This window comes from Dryobates pubescens, chromosome 18, assembly GCF_014839835.1.
Source record: "Dryobates pubescens isolate bDryPub1 chromosome 18, bDryPub1.pri, whole genome shotgun sequence".
Taxonomy (NCBI): domain Eukaryota; kingdom Metazoa; phylum Chordata; class Aves; order Piciformes; family Picidae; genus Dryobates; species Dryobates pubescens.
The window spans coordinates 16,571,482-16,584,477 of NC_071629.1; the positions used below are offsets into that span (position 1 = coordinate 16,571,482).

The 12,996-nt window shown below is 54.8% G+C and overlaps 1 protein-coding gene across 2 annotated transcripts in view; it reads right to left on the reverse strand.

Annotated features, from left to right (window-relative positions):
• The window catches only part of ENOX2 (ecto-NOX disulfide-thiol exchanger 2), a 33,542-nt gene that overhangs the window by 13,974 nt on the left and 6,572 nt on the right, over nucleotides 1-12,996 (reverse strand). Inside the window, exons 2-7 of one of the 2 annotated variants that reach the window (XM_054169451.1) lie at nucleotides 10,068-10,211; nucleotides 9,508-9,642; nucleotides 6,562-6,717; nucleotides 3,195-3,401; nucleotides 1,235-1,468; nucleotides 404-616 (exon numbers count right to left, since the gene is read on the reverse strand). In XM_054169451.1, coding sequence (XP_054025426.1) covers nucleotides 404-616; nucleotides 1,235-1,468; nucleotides 3,195-3,401; nucleotides 6,562-6,717; nucleotides 9,508-9,604 — 907 coding nt within the window. In that variant the 5' untranslated portion in view covers nucleotides 9,605-9,642; nucleotides 10,068-10,211. Of the gene's footprint in view, nucleotides 1-403; nucleotides 617-1,234; nucleotides 1,469-3,194; nucleotides 3,402-6,561; nucleotides 6,718-9,507; nucleotides 9,643-10,067; nucleotides 10,212-12,996 lie in introns of those variants that run through there. The other variant, XM_054169450.1, reaches the window with a different exon arrangement.

A 12,996-nucleotide genomic window follows, 5' to 3' on the forward strand; every position in this document is an offset into this window, starting at 1 on the left:
CAGGTTTGTGGTCCTGCCTGAGGACAGGGTGCTGGCAACACTCTGCTGCATCCTACCTTTGGCGAGCAAATCCTCTACACTTGGCTGTGGCACCAGATCACCCAGGACTTACCTTGTCTGTGCACAGAGGTGAAGGGAAAAAGGTGACAACTACCAACAGACCAGCATTACAAGAGGAAAGTGAAAAAAAAAAACCAGAAGGATTCATTCTCTCCTTCTCCCCAAAACATGGGCTCTCACTCCCAAGGAACACCTGCCAAGTTAATCATGAACTGTGGCTGCACAGAAGGTGCTGCTTTTCCTGGAGCCCTTCTAGTGTGGCTCCTCCAGGCTCTAGAAATGAAGCCTCCTCCCTCCAACAGACACCACCACCACCACCACCCAGCGTGGTAACACTACTCACACTGCACCAGAATCCCTGAGAGAGCAAGTTTGAACTTCTCCTTTGCCTCCTCCATCTCCTTCTCGTGAGCTGCCTTCTCGTTCACCAGCCTGCGGATGTGGCTGTTGGCCGACTGGATCATGGAGTAGAAGTTGTTGGCAGTCCTCCTGTTCACCTCCCCACGCTCTATCCAGGTCAGCAAGGTCTGGATGGCTTCCAGGAACTTGGTGTCATCTGCAGCAAGGAAGGACACCTTTCCACCACCGAGGCACAGGCTCACAAGCCCTTTTCCTAGCGCTGGTGATCTCTTCACAAAGGTCACCTCAGCTCCAGGCATCGACCACAGGTCCTGAAAGCCTGGTGCTAGCAGAACACAGAGCTCTGCAAGGGCAGGAAGGTCCAACACCAAGCTGGTGAAGCAAGCCCCCTGTTGTGAGGCCACAAGAGGACCACCAAACCTCCTGGGAAACTTCATATGCCCACTCAGATGTGCTCCTTCGTGGAAGAACGCAGTCCAGCTTCAAAATAACCAGGCCAGACATGGAACTTGGCCTTCAAGGAAGGTCTTTGGACTTAGAGCTAAGTGCCATTAACATGAAGAAAAGTGGCTTGGAAGAAAGTGTTGTGCTTGGTCTTATGAAAAGACCAAAACTTCTGAAAGAGATGGCTTGGAGAGCTGCTGGGTGCAGCCTGAGGGCTTGGGCTGAACAGGCTCTACAAGGTCTAGGATGACACCAAGACCCTTAGCCCCCTGGGAGGGCCCCCGCGGGCACCCACACTGCAGGCTGATGAGCAGACAGCAGGGCCCCGCTGCAGCCAGACGACCCCTGGAGGGCGCAGGCAAGGCCTCACCTTTCAGCTTGTCGGCGACGATGCTGCACTCGTGGTCGGAGTAGTGGACGACGGGCGGCGGGGAGGGCGGGCGGAAGCGCTCCTCCTGCAGGCGGCGGCGGTGCCGCTCCTCCCGGGCCAGCATCCGCTGCTTGCACTCCCACTCGTAGAGGTCGTCGCGGGCCTGGGCGAAGTCCACGTGCAGCCGCCCGGTGTCCTTCTTGTCGGTGCTGGAGCCCAGCCGGATGCGGTAGCCTGCGAGGGGCACCCGCGGGTCACAGCCTGGCCTGCAAGGGACCTCCCACATCGGCCCTGCCCTGCCCGGGGACACCTTCCGCTAGGAGCAGGGTGCTCAAGGTCTCGTCCAGCCTGCTTTTGAACACCTCCAGGCAGGGGCAGCCAGAATTTCCCTGGGCAACCTGTTCCAGTGTCTCACCAACCTCACTCTAAAGAGCTCCTCCTAATCTCCAGCCTAAATCTCCCCTCTTCCAGCTCAGAGCCACCGTCCCTCATCCTGTTACTACAAGTCCTTGGAAAAAGTCCCTCCCCAGCTCTCCTGGAGCCCCTTCAGGTACTGGAAGCTGCTCTAAGATCTCCCTGCAGCCTTCTCCTCTCCTGTCCCCACAGGAGAGGTTTCTCCAGCCCTCTGATCATCTTCATGGCCTCCTCAGGACCTGCTCCAGCAGTTCCATGTCCCTCTTAGGCTGGGGGTTCCAGGACTGGATGCAGTGCTCCAGGTGGGATCTCACCAGAGCAGAGGGGCAGAATCACCTCATTCATCCAGCTGGTCACACTTTTGATGCAGCCTAGGACAAGGCTGCCTTCTGAGCTGAAAGCTGTGGCTCTAACCAGCTGCCAGTGCCCACCCCTCAAGCCCTACAGAGCCAGAAAAAGCCCAGACAGAGGAGTTCAAACAGTTTAGTGCAAGAGAGTGATGCTGGAAAAGGAAACTGCTCTTAGGAGGGTTGCTAGGTGAAACCTTCCATGGGCTGTTCCTCTTCTAAACATCTCCAAATCCAGGTGCTGGATCATAAAACTGTTTTGGTTTTGTAGAGAATACCTCTAAGATAAGAGTCCAACCATCATCCCAACACCACCATGGCCATTAAACCATGTCCACACATTCCTTGAACACTTCCAGGGATGGTGACTTCACCACCTCCCTGGGCAGCCTGTTCCAAGCAGCAACTGTTTAATGCCATGTAAGCTCTCAGGCTGGGGGACTAATCCCAGGGGTTCACATAGGGAAGGCTTGGATCCAAGACCTGCCCTGGATTCTTCCACGCTTTCACAAACTCCAGGAGGTGGGGAAGGTTCAAGAAATGTGTGACATGGCACTTTGGGACAGGGTTTAATGGCCATGGTGGTGTTGGGTGGATGGTCTTTGAAGGTGCCTTCCAACCAAAACAACTCAGTGATTCTATCAGGAGCTGTTCTCATGGAGAGGCTGAGGGAGCTGGGGTTGCTTAGCCTGGAGAAGAGGAGGCTCAGAGGAGACCTTATTGCTGTCTACAACTACCTGAAGGGAGGTTGTAGCCAGGTGGGGGTTGGTCTCTTCTCCCAGGCAACCAGCACCAGAACAAGAGGACAGTGTCTCAAGCTGTGCCAGGGGAGGTTTAGGCTGGAGGTGAGGAGAAAGTTCTTCACAGAGAGCAATCAGCCACTGGGATGTGCTGCCCAGGGAGGTGGTGGAGTCACCCTCCCTGGAGGTGTTCAAAAAAGGCTTGGATGTGGCACTTGGTGCCACGGTTTAGTTGTCAGGAGGTGCTAGATATTAGGTAATAGGTTGGACTTGATGATCTCTGAGGTCTTTTCCAAGCTAGCTGATGCTATGATTTAAGCAGCAGAAAAAGAGGTGGATTGGCCTCAGAGAGAAACCACCCGGCTGCCACAGAGCCCATGGCGACAGATAGCCCTGGAGGAGGCGCTACGACCCTGCTGCTGAGCTCTGAGCTGCCCTGTGAGGCAGAAACAGACCCACCAGAGAGGTAGAGAGCCTTGTCCACCATGAACTCCTCGGCGAAGCGGATGTGGCAGAAGTTCTTCTTGCTCTTGCGGATGGCGATGACCTCCCCGCACTGCTCGAACACCTCCATGATGATCTGCTCCGTCCCGTTCTCCGGCAGGCCCCCCACGAACACCGTCTTGCACCCCGGGGGCCTCTCTCTTGTGGCGGGAGGGGGCAGATCTGAGGAGAGGGCAAGAGGAAGAAAGCAGAGCGGGTGAGTTGTTGGGGGTGTGGGCACAGGCTCCCTTCACCTCCCCGAGGTGGACTTTCCCCACAGCAGGCCCTCCCTGGCTTCCTTCCAAGGCACGCCTGGCTGTGCTGCATCCAGCTTCACCCAGCAGCACACCTGCAGCACAGCTCACAGGATGTTAGGGGTTGGAAGGGACCTCCAAAGATCCCCCTGCCAGAGCAGGACCATAGAATCCAGCACAGGGCACACAGGAACGCATCCAGATGGGTCTTGAAAGTCTCCAGAGAAGGAGACTCCACAGCTTCTCTGGGCAGCCTGCTCCAGTGCTCTGGGACCCTCACAGTGAAGAAGTTCCCCCTTGTGTTGAGGTGGAACCTCCTGTGCTGGAGTTTCTATCCATTGCCCCTTGTCCTCTCACAGGGTGCAAGTGAGCAGAGCCTGTCCCCTCCCTCTTGCCCCCCAGCCCTCAGATATTTGTAAGCATTTATTAAATCCCCTCTCAGTCTCCTCTTCTCCAGACTGAACAGCCCCAGGGCTCTCAGCCTCTCCTCATAGGGCAGTGCTCCCATCCCTCAACCATCCTCTGGTAGCTCTCCATTGGACTCTCTCCAGCAGATCCCTGTCCCTCCTGAAGTGGGGAGCCCAAAACTGGATTCAATATTCCACTGGTGGCCTCACCAGGACAGAGTAGAGGGGGAGAACCTCCCTTGATCTGCTGGACACACTCCTCTTAATGCACCCCAGGATACCATTGGCCTTCTTGGCCACAAGGGCACACTTGCTGACCCATGGAGAGCCTGTTATCCACCAGGATTCCCAGGTCCTTCTCCACAGGGCTGCTCTCCAGCACATCACCTCCTGACCTGTATGGTGCAGTTTATTATTCCTTCCCAGATGAAAGACTCTGCACTCATCCTCATTGAACCTCCCAGCTGAGGTGCTAGACAAACACATTTACCAGCCTGTTTCCAACCAGACCATCTCTGGAGCACAAAGTCCTCCAAACGCTCTCCCCAGCTGCAGGACATGAGCAGCACCAGGACCTCAAAACCGTGTCGTGGGAGGTGCTACACAAGCACAGCTCATCTGTCCTAACATAAAGGACACCTAGAAAAGGTTTACAGGAGGTCCTAAAGAGCCAAAAAAGCTCCAGAGGGTACCAAATTTTAATGATAATGGGGAGGTCATGAACCAAATTTGGACTAAGGAGATGTGATGGAAGGAAGAGATGAAGGTGGACGAAGAGATAAATCATTAGCAGGGGCACTGCAGGAGCTGTGTTTGAAATGGTAGGCATGGACTCTGGAGCCCACCAGGCTCAGATGCCATTGGCTGAGAGCCCACCAGGCTCGGGTGCCACCTGCTGGCACCTTCCTGAGAGTTCTGCCAAACCAGTCCCCGCAGCTAGAGGACAGCACTTCGCAGGCAGGAGCGTCTCCAGCGCCACCTGTGGGCTCCTGCAAGCCTACAGACTGCCAAAGGGGAGAAGATTTGTCCTGATGACTCTCTTCTCGGCCAGTCAGGAGCTCTGAATGGACACCAAGAGGTTCCTCAGCCAGAAAAAAATCCCAAAGTGACCCAAAGACCTGGAGCAGACTGGGTGCTGAAGAGGGAAGTGGTAAAGGTTCCAACAGCAATGGTTAAGGGTCTCCTCCAAAGCTCAGAAATGAGGTCTCCTCCTTACCTCTATCAGACCTCCAGTTTTGGGCCATTTCATTGCCTTCCTCTTTCCCTGCACAAGCCCAGGCAGCTGACAGGCACCCATGGGTCCCCCCTCTGGTTTTCACAATGAACTGAGGAGAAAGAGTCCATCAGTGGTCTGAAAGGGGGGTTCTTGTTTCTTGCTGTGGTCTGGTGGCCCCTGCTTGTCTGTTTGTTAATCTTCTGTCTCATTTCCAGCTGCCTCTGCTCTTCTTCCACCCCATTGTGTGAGGGCCATGGACCATGCTGCCTGAGCCAGCCCCTCCAGAAGCCTTAGACATGACATCCAAGAATCACACCATAGAATCATAGAATCAGTAAACTTGGAAAAGACCTCAAAGATCATCCAAACCTCATGACTACTAGACCATGGCACCAAGTGCCACGTCCAATCCCCTCTTGAACACCTCCAGGGATGGGGACTCCACCACCTCCCTGGGCAGCACATTCCAATGGCCAATTACTCTCTCTTTGAAGATTTTTCTCCTCACCTCCAGCCTAAGCTTCCCCTGGCACAGCTTGAGACTGTGTCCTCTTGTTCTGGTGCTGGTTGCCTGGGGAAAAAACCCAACCCCCTCCTGGCTACAACCTCCCTTCAGGGAGTTGTAGACAGCAGTAAGGTCTCCCCTGAGTCTCCTCTTCTCCAGGCTAAACAACCCCAGCTCCCTCAGCCTCTCCTCACAGGGCTGTGCTCCAGACCTTGTTGCCCTTCTCTGGACATGTTCAAGAGTCTCAATGTCCTCCTTAAATTGAGGAGCCCAAAACTGGACACCATGAAGATCAGAGCATGTGTCCAGGGAGTGCAATCATTTCTTCTCCAGTTCTTATAATCCAGCAAGGTGAAAAGGTTTCTGATGGTGAGGAACTGGAAACAGGTTGCCCAGGGAGGCTGTGGATGCCCCCTCCCTGAAGGTGTCCATCCAGGTTGGATGGGGGTTTTGAGCAACCTGGTCTAGTGGAAGGTGTCCCTGCACACAGAATCATAGAATGGGAAGGGTAGGAAAGGACCTCTGGTGATCAGTTCCAACCCCTCTGCCAAAGCAGAATCACCTAGGGCAGGCCACAAGGAATGCATCCAGGTGGGTCTTGAAGTTCTCCAGAGGAGGAGACTCCACAACTTCTCTGGGCAGCCCGTTCCAGCACCCTCACAGCAAAGAAGTTTCTCCACATAGCAAAGGGATTGCAACCAGATGATCCTGAAGGTCCCTTCCAACCCAAACCATTCTAGGATTGTATGGAATGACAAACCCTCAGCGACAAGAAGAGGCTTTTCCTATCACTGTCACCTGCTGGTCAGCATTTGGTCCATGGTGAGTCACTCCAGAGCTGCTAGATCCAGGCAATGGAACAGATCTTCTCCTGTGTAATGTTTTTAAACACATACATAAAGGCCTCAGACAGACAGACACATTCCTGACTGGACAGAGAGGACAGAAGGTGGCCACTTACGTGGGTTGGGTGGGAAGAGGGTGCAGCTCTTGCAGTGAATGATCTCCTTCACAGCAGGCATGTCTGGAGGGATGGGAGGTGGCACTATCCCCAGGCCTGGCATCATGGGGTTGATGGGAGGGATTCCAGTCATCATCCCAAGAGCAGGATCAAAGTCTAAACAAAGGAGAGAAGCAAGGGGTCAGGCAGTGCTCTGGAACTGTTTGTTTATGCAGACAGCAGATGGAGGGGAGGGTGGTGAGACACTGGAACAGGTTGCCTGGGGAGGTTATGGATGCCCCCTGCCTGGAGGTGTTCAAGGTTGGATGAGGCCTCAAGGAACCTGCTCCAGTGGAAGGTGTCCCCCTGCTCCTGACAGGGGGTTTGGAAGTAGATGATCTTTAAGGTCCTTTCCAACCCAAACCATTCTGTGACTCTATGAAACTCTCCCCACACGTGCTGCTGACCAGGGGCTGGACCAAGAGCACTGGAGAGGGAGCATCATCAACCACCCCACCACAACTTTTGATCTGTGCCCTCAGAACAACTCCTTAAGTACTGCTTCATTGCTGACTGCCTCAGCCAAACAGATTTTGCCTGTTCAAATCAACAGCTTCCTTTTCTCCTCTGTAGACAACATCTCCTGTCTGTGGGAGATGGCTCTCTTTGGAGAACCATTGGTCTGGTCTCCCAGGTAGCAAGTGACAAGAAGAAATGGCTTCAAATTGTCTCAAGGGAGGTTTAGGTTGGATATGAGGAGCTATTTCTGCCCCCAAAGAGTTGTCAAGGGCTGGCCCAGGCTGTCCATGGCACTCACTGGTGGAGTGCCCATCCCTGGAGGGGTTTCAAAGCCATGGAGATGTGGTGCTGAGGAACATGGTTTAGTGGTGACTTGGCAGTGCTGGGTGAACAGCTGGACTTGATGAGCTTAAAGGTCTCCTCCAACCAAAATGATTCTATGATCTGGGGTCAAGACCCTGCCCACTACAGACTGCATTATCCACATAAGGAAATCTGTGGCATGCAGAAACCAGGTAAAGAACCCAACCTGGGCAGGTTCCATAAAGCAGCTGAGCAGTGGGGACAGCCATGTGACCCATGGGGTAAGGGCATCACCTTGCAAAGCAGACAACTGGACCAGTTTCAGCAGAATAATTTGAGGAAACCCCTTCCTGCAAGCCTTGCCCTGCTCAACTTGGGTCTGGGCTTCAGTCACCACTCTGCCTGTATCCAAGGAGAACTTCACTTGGGTTGCACTCTTGGATTTGTCTCCACTGCCAGCTAAACCAAAGTGAACTGCCAGGGGAGGGGTCTTGTCTGCTCAGAAGCTGTGAACCCTGGGGAAGCAATAGCTGTGGGCAAGCAGAAATGTGACCAGTGCTCCTGGATGGATGCCTTCAGGAGCAAGCTCGTGGAGCTGTTAATATCAGAAGCTAAGCTGAACAGACAGCACCAGGAGGGCAAGCTGGTAGGACTGGGACAAGACCTCACTCCCTCCTGCAAGCACCCAAGATCTCTGTCCTCTCCCACCAGGCAAGAGAGCCTCTGAAGATCCAGATGACCCCAGAACACCCCCAGAGGACACTCACTACCCCAGAGCAGGAGCGCTGCAGAGCTCTGCCTGCTCACAGACAGACAACATGAATTTTGCAAGGCACAGAGGGAAGCTTGCAAACAGGCAGCATCTCCCTTTGATCCTAAGCTTTGATGCCATCATCACAGACGCTGCTCACATCCCCAGAGCAGCCAAACATTCCCAAGCTCTTCTCCTCACCACCACTGCTAACAGAAGTCTGGATGCACAGCTTGCAGCATCCGACCGGGAGCTCCGAGTTTGGGGTCCAAGTGTGGTGCCTGAATTCGGTTTTCCTTTGGATTGAGAAGCTGGAGCCACATCTCAGCACCCTTTCTGTGCCTTGTTTTCCTTGCCTGGGTTGGGTTTTCTCTCACTCAGAGCAAGGGTTGCTCTTTGGTTGATGTCATGTGTGAAGAGTGACACTCAAAACACAGACCCGAGGCAAACCCTCTGCTGTGCCCCTGGCAGAAAGTGTGACCCTCCTGGGGTTCAGCCAGGCCAAGTTCCTGCACCTGGGGTTGGGCAATCCCCAGTCTCAATCCAAGCTGGGGATGAAGGGATGGACCACAGCCCTGAGGAGGAAGACTTGGGGGTGAAAAGCTGGACATGAACTGGCACCATGCACTGCCAGCCCAGAGCCAGCTGTGTCCTGGGCTGATCCCCAGTAGCATGGGCAGGGAGGGGATCCTGCCCCTCTGCTCTGCTGAGATCCCACCTGCAGTGCTGGGGCCAGCTCTGGAGCCCTCAGCACAGCAGAGACATGGAGCTGTTGGAGCAGGGCCAGAGGAGGCCACAGCAATGATGGGAGGGCTGGAAGCTCTCTGCTGTGAGACCAGGCTGAGAGAGGTGGGATGGTTCAGCCTGGAGAAGGGAAGGCTCCACTCCTTCTGGTGGCCCTTCAGGACTTTGAGGGGCCAACAGAAAGCTGGGACAGACTTCTGAGAAGGGCCTGTTATCACAGGACAAGAGGTGATGGTTTGAACTCAAAAGAGATAGATTCAGCCTGGGCCTGCAGAGAAGGGAGAAATGTTTGACCCTGAGGGTGGTGAGAGCGTGGCCCAGGCTGCCCAGAGAGGTGGGAGATGCCCCATGCCTGGAACCATTTTGGGTCAGGTTGTGTGGGGCTCTGAGCAACCTGCTCTAGTTGCAGATGTCCCTGCTGACTGGAGGGCATTGGAACTAGGTGAGCATTAAGGGTTCCTTCAACCCAAACCACTCTGTGATTCCATGAAACCATCCTGTAGCCAGCAGGGGAACAGGGACGCAGGGATACACGTGAATGGGACCTTAAAGAGATGCATTGGTTTATCTGGGGTGGCCTGGGCCATGACACCTGGCTTGGAAAGCTGCAGAACTGGGTAGCTGGTGTGATCTGGGCTGAGCTGACCTACCAGGCAGGAGAGGCTGTCCTGTCATGCCCATGGGAGCCATCCCCAGGTTGTTCATGGCAGTGGCCCAGGCGGTGGGGTCAGACATTGGCAAGCCCATCGGAATGGAGTCCAGGGTTAGATTTCTGGCACCATCTGCTGGGAGGAAGACAAAAAGCAGATTAAGAGCTTGGTGCACAGCTGAAGCCTTCTGCAGGGCATTAACTGTCATAACTGCACTGAACTTATCAGAGGAGGCCAGGCTGTCCCAGCAGACAGTGCTTCCACTGCCAACTGAAGGTGTTTCTCTTCCATGCTCCAGCCCCTCCATGTCCTTCTTGGAGGACATCAGACTTGATGTAGCTCTGGGCATCCTGATCTAGCTGGAGGATGTCCCTGCTCACTGGAGGGAAATTGGACAAGATGACCTCGAAGGATCCTTTCCAACCCAATGCAGTCTGTGAGTAAGGGGCCCAAAACTGACCCCAGTACTCAAAGTGTGGCCTTCACCAGCGCCCAGGCCAGGGGGACAATCCCTGCCCTGGCCCTGCTGATACACAGATGTTTCTCCACTGCCAGCTCACCTGCAGGAACCTTTGGTCTCTTCCTCTTCTTGCCTGGGTCACTTCCATCCTCAGCCGGGCTCTCCGACGCCCGCGGGCCCACGGCGCTGCCCAGCTGCAGGGGTTTGCTGCTGCTGGCAGGATCAAAGGGCAGAGGGTTTAAACCTGAGAGAGAAAAAACACACCCCTTTAAACTGGGCTGTGACGTTGGAGGATCATGGGGATACCAAAATGGCCTTCAGGTCCCTGGAGAAACCCCAGAGGGGCTGGAGTTAGAGCTTTAAGGCCTTTCCCAGCTCAAACTGTTCCAGGGTTCTGTGACAACTGAGCACCAAGTTCATTATTCCACCTCCTGTCACACCCAGCCCTTGGATGCAAGAACAGGGACGTGAAAACACCCAGCCTGAGGTAGCTTTGGCTCAGCAAACTCGCTCTGAGCACTGGAACCCTTTCAGTGGAAGCCAAGAACCTATGCAACAGCTTCCTTTAAGCCAAGCCATGCCTGTGGAGAGCAGCAGAGCTCGAGGAGCCCCCAAAACGACCATGGGACCATCTCAGGGCACCAAGGGGCCCAAGGCTTTGGTCCCAAACCCTGCTCCAGACACCCTGCTGCCACTTCTGTTCCAGAGGGCTCCACTTCCAAGAAGCTGTTGATAAACACAGCTGAGGAGCAGGGCTGTAAATAGCCAGGAGGTGGCCAGGGGCAGCCCGGAGGGGCCGAGCCACGAGCTGCTGAAAGGCGAGAACAGCAGGAGCGGCCAAAAAAGCAGCTCCCGCTCGCCTGGCAACAACAATAGTCACGCCTGGCCCTCAAAGAGGCCCACAATGCTGCTGCTGAAATACCCCAAAGTCCAAACAGGACCAAGGTCAGCCCGGGAAAACAACTCTGGGTGCAGCAGGATAAATATAGCAAGAGGTCGTGAGCAAAGGGAGGGCCGGAAAGGGACAATTGTGAGGTTCACCTCTGCTGGCTGAGGGAAAAGGCCAAGGGTAAACTTGGAGGGGTGTTTTTCCATGCCTTGGGTGGAGGGAAGGAGGAGGAATAGAATAGAATAAACCAGGTTGGAAGAGACCTTCGAGATCATCGTGTCCAACCTATCATCCAACACCATCCAATCAACTAAACCATGCAACCAAGCATCCTGTCAAGCCTCGCCCTGAACACCCCCAGCAACAGCGACCCCACCACCTCCTCGGGCAGCCCATTCCAGTGGGCAATCACTCTGTGTGTAAAACTTCCTCCTAACCTCCAGCCTAAACCTCCCCTGACGCAGCCTGAGACTGTGTCCTCTTGTTCTGGTGCTGGTTGCCTGGCAGAAGAGACCAACCTCCGCCTCACTACAACCCCCCTTCAGGTAGTTGTAGAGAGCAATAAGGTCACCCCTGAGTCTCCTCCTCTCCAGGCTAAGCAACCCCAGCTCCCTCAGCCTCTCCTCATAGGGCTTGTGCTCCAAGCCCCTCACCAACCTTGTTGCCCTTCTCTGGACTCGCTCCAGCAAGTCAACCTCCTTCCTAAACTGAGGGGCCCAGAACTGGACACAGTACTCAAGGTGTGGCCTAACCAGTGCAGTGTACAGGGGCAGAATGACCTCCCTGCTCCTGCTGGCCACACTGTTCCTGATGCAGGCCAGGATGCCATTGGCCCTCTTAGCTGCCTGGGCACACTGCAGGCTCATGTTCAGCCTACCATCAACCAACACCCCCAGGTCCCTCTCAGCCTGACTGCTCTCCAGCCACTCTGACCCCAGCCTGTAGCTCTGCATGGGGTTGCTGTGGCCAATGTGCAGAACCCGGCACTTGGATGTGTTAAATCTCCTGCCCTTGGACTCTGCCCATCTGCCCAGCCTGTCGAGGTCCCTCTGCAGAGCCTCTCTACCCTCCAGCAGATCAACTCCTGCCCCCAGCTTGGAGAAGCAGGGATCCAGCTGGATGCTGGTGTCACCAGGCTGGAGGCTCTGCTCTGGTTGACATTCAATGGTAACCAATACCTCACAGAGGTAGGGGTTGGAAGGGACCACTGGAGACGGAGTCCAAGCCCCCTGCCAAGACAGAGTCACCTAGAGAAGGTCACACAGGAACACATCCAGGTGGCTTTGGAATCTCTGCCACCTCTCTGGGCAGCCTGACCCAGTGCTCCACCATCTTTAAATGAGAGAAGTTCCTCCTCATGTTTAGGTAGAGCTTCTTATCCTTAAGCTTGTGCCTGCTGCCCACTGGGCACCACTGACAAAAGACTGATCCCATCCTCCTGACACCCACCCTTGGAGTACTGATCAGATTCACCCTCAGTCTGCTCTTTTCCAACCTAAAAAGCCCAAATTCCTTCAGCCTTTCCTCCTCACAGAGATGTTGCAGTCCCCTCAGCACCTTTGCTGTACCCTCTCCAGCACAGAATGGTTTGGGCTGGAAGGGCCCTTAAAGACCTAGCCACGGGCAGGGACACCTTCCACTAGAGCAGGTTGCTCAAGGCCTTTCCAACCTGACCACACAGCACTCAGATGATCACTTCCTGACCCACTGAAGGGCACAGAGAGCCAATTAATCTAATTATTTCCATCATGGGTCTGGGCAAGGATGTTTGATCGAGCTCTGTGGCACAGGAGGAGCCCTCAGCCTACATCTGCTCCTCCAACTGTGCTCAGGAGGGAGGCAGCAGAGCTGAGCTAACAAGGAGTGACAGAGTCCTTGTGCTCTTCACAAAAAAGGCTTTCTTCATCAGTTCTGGGGAAAACCCAAAAGCTTTCATAGCTGCAGGACAAACTCTGGAGTCTAGAGGAAGCCAAGGAAGCTCTCCCAGCTGCACAGCCAACAACCTGCTAGTTAGGGCATGAGTCAAGCCATGAGAATGTGTCTGAGCCAAGCCAGCAGCTCCTGCCAGCCCCACTCCCAGCTGCCCAACACACCCCCTGCACCCCTGCCAGCCCCACAGGCCTCCTGTGATCTGATTCAG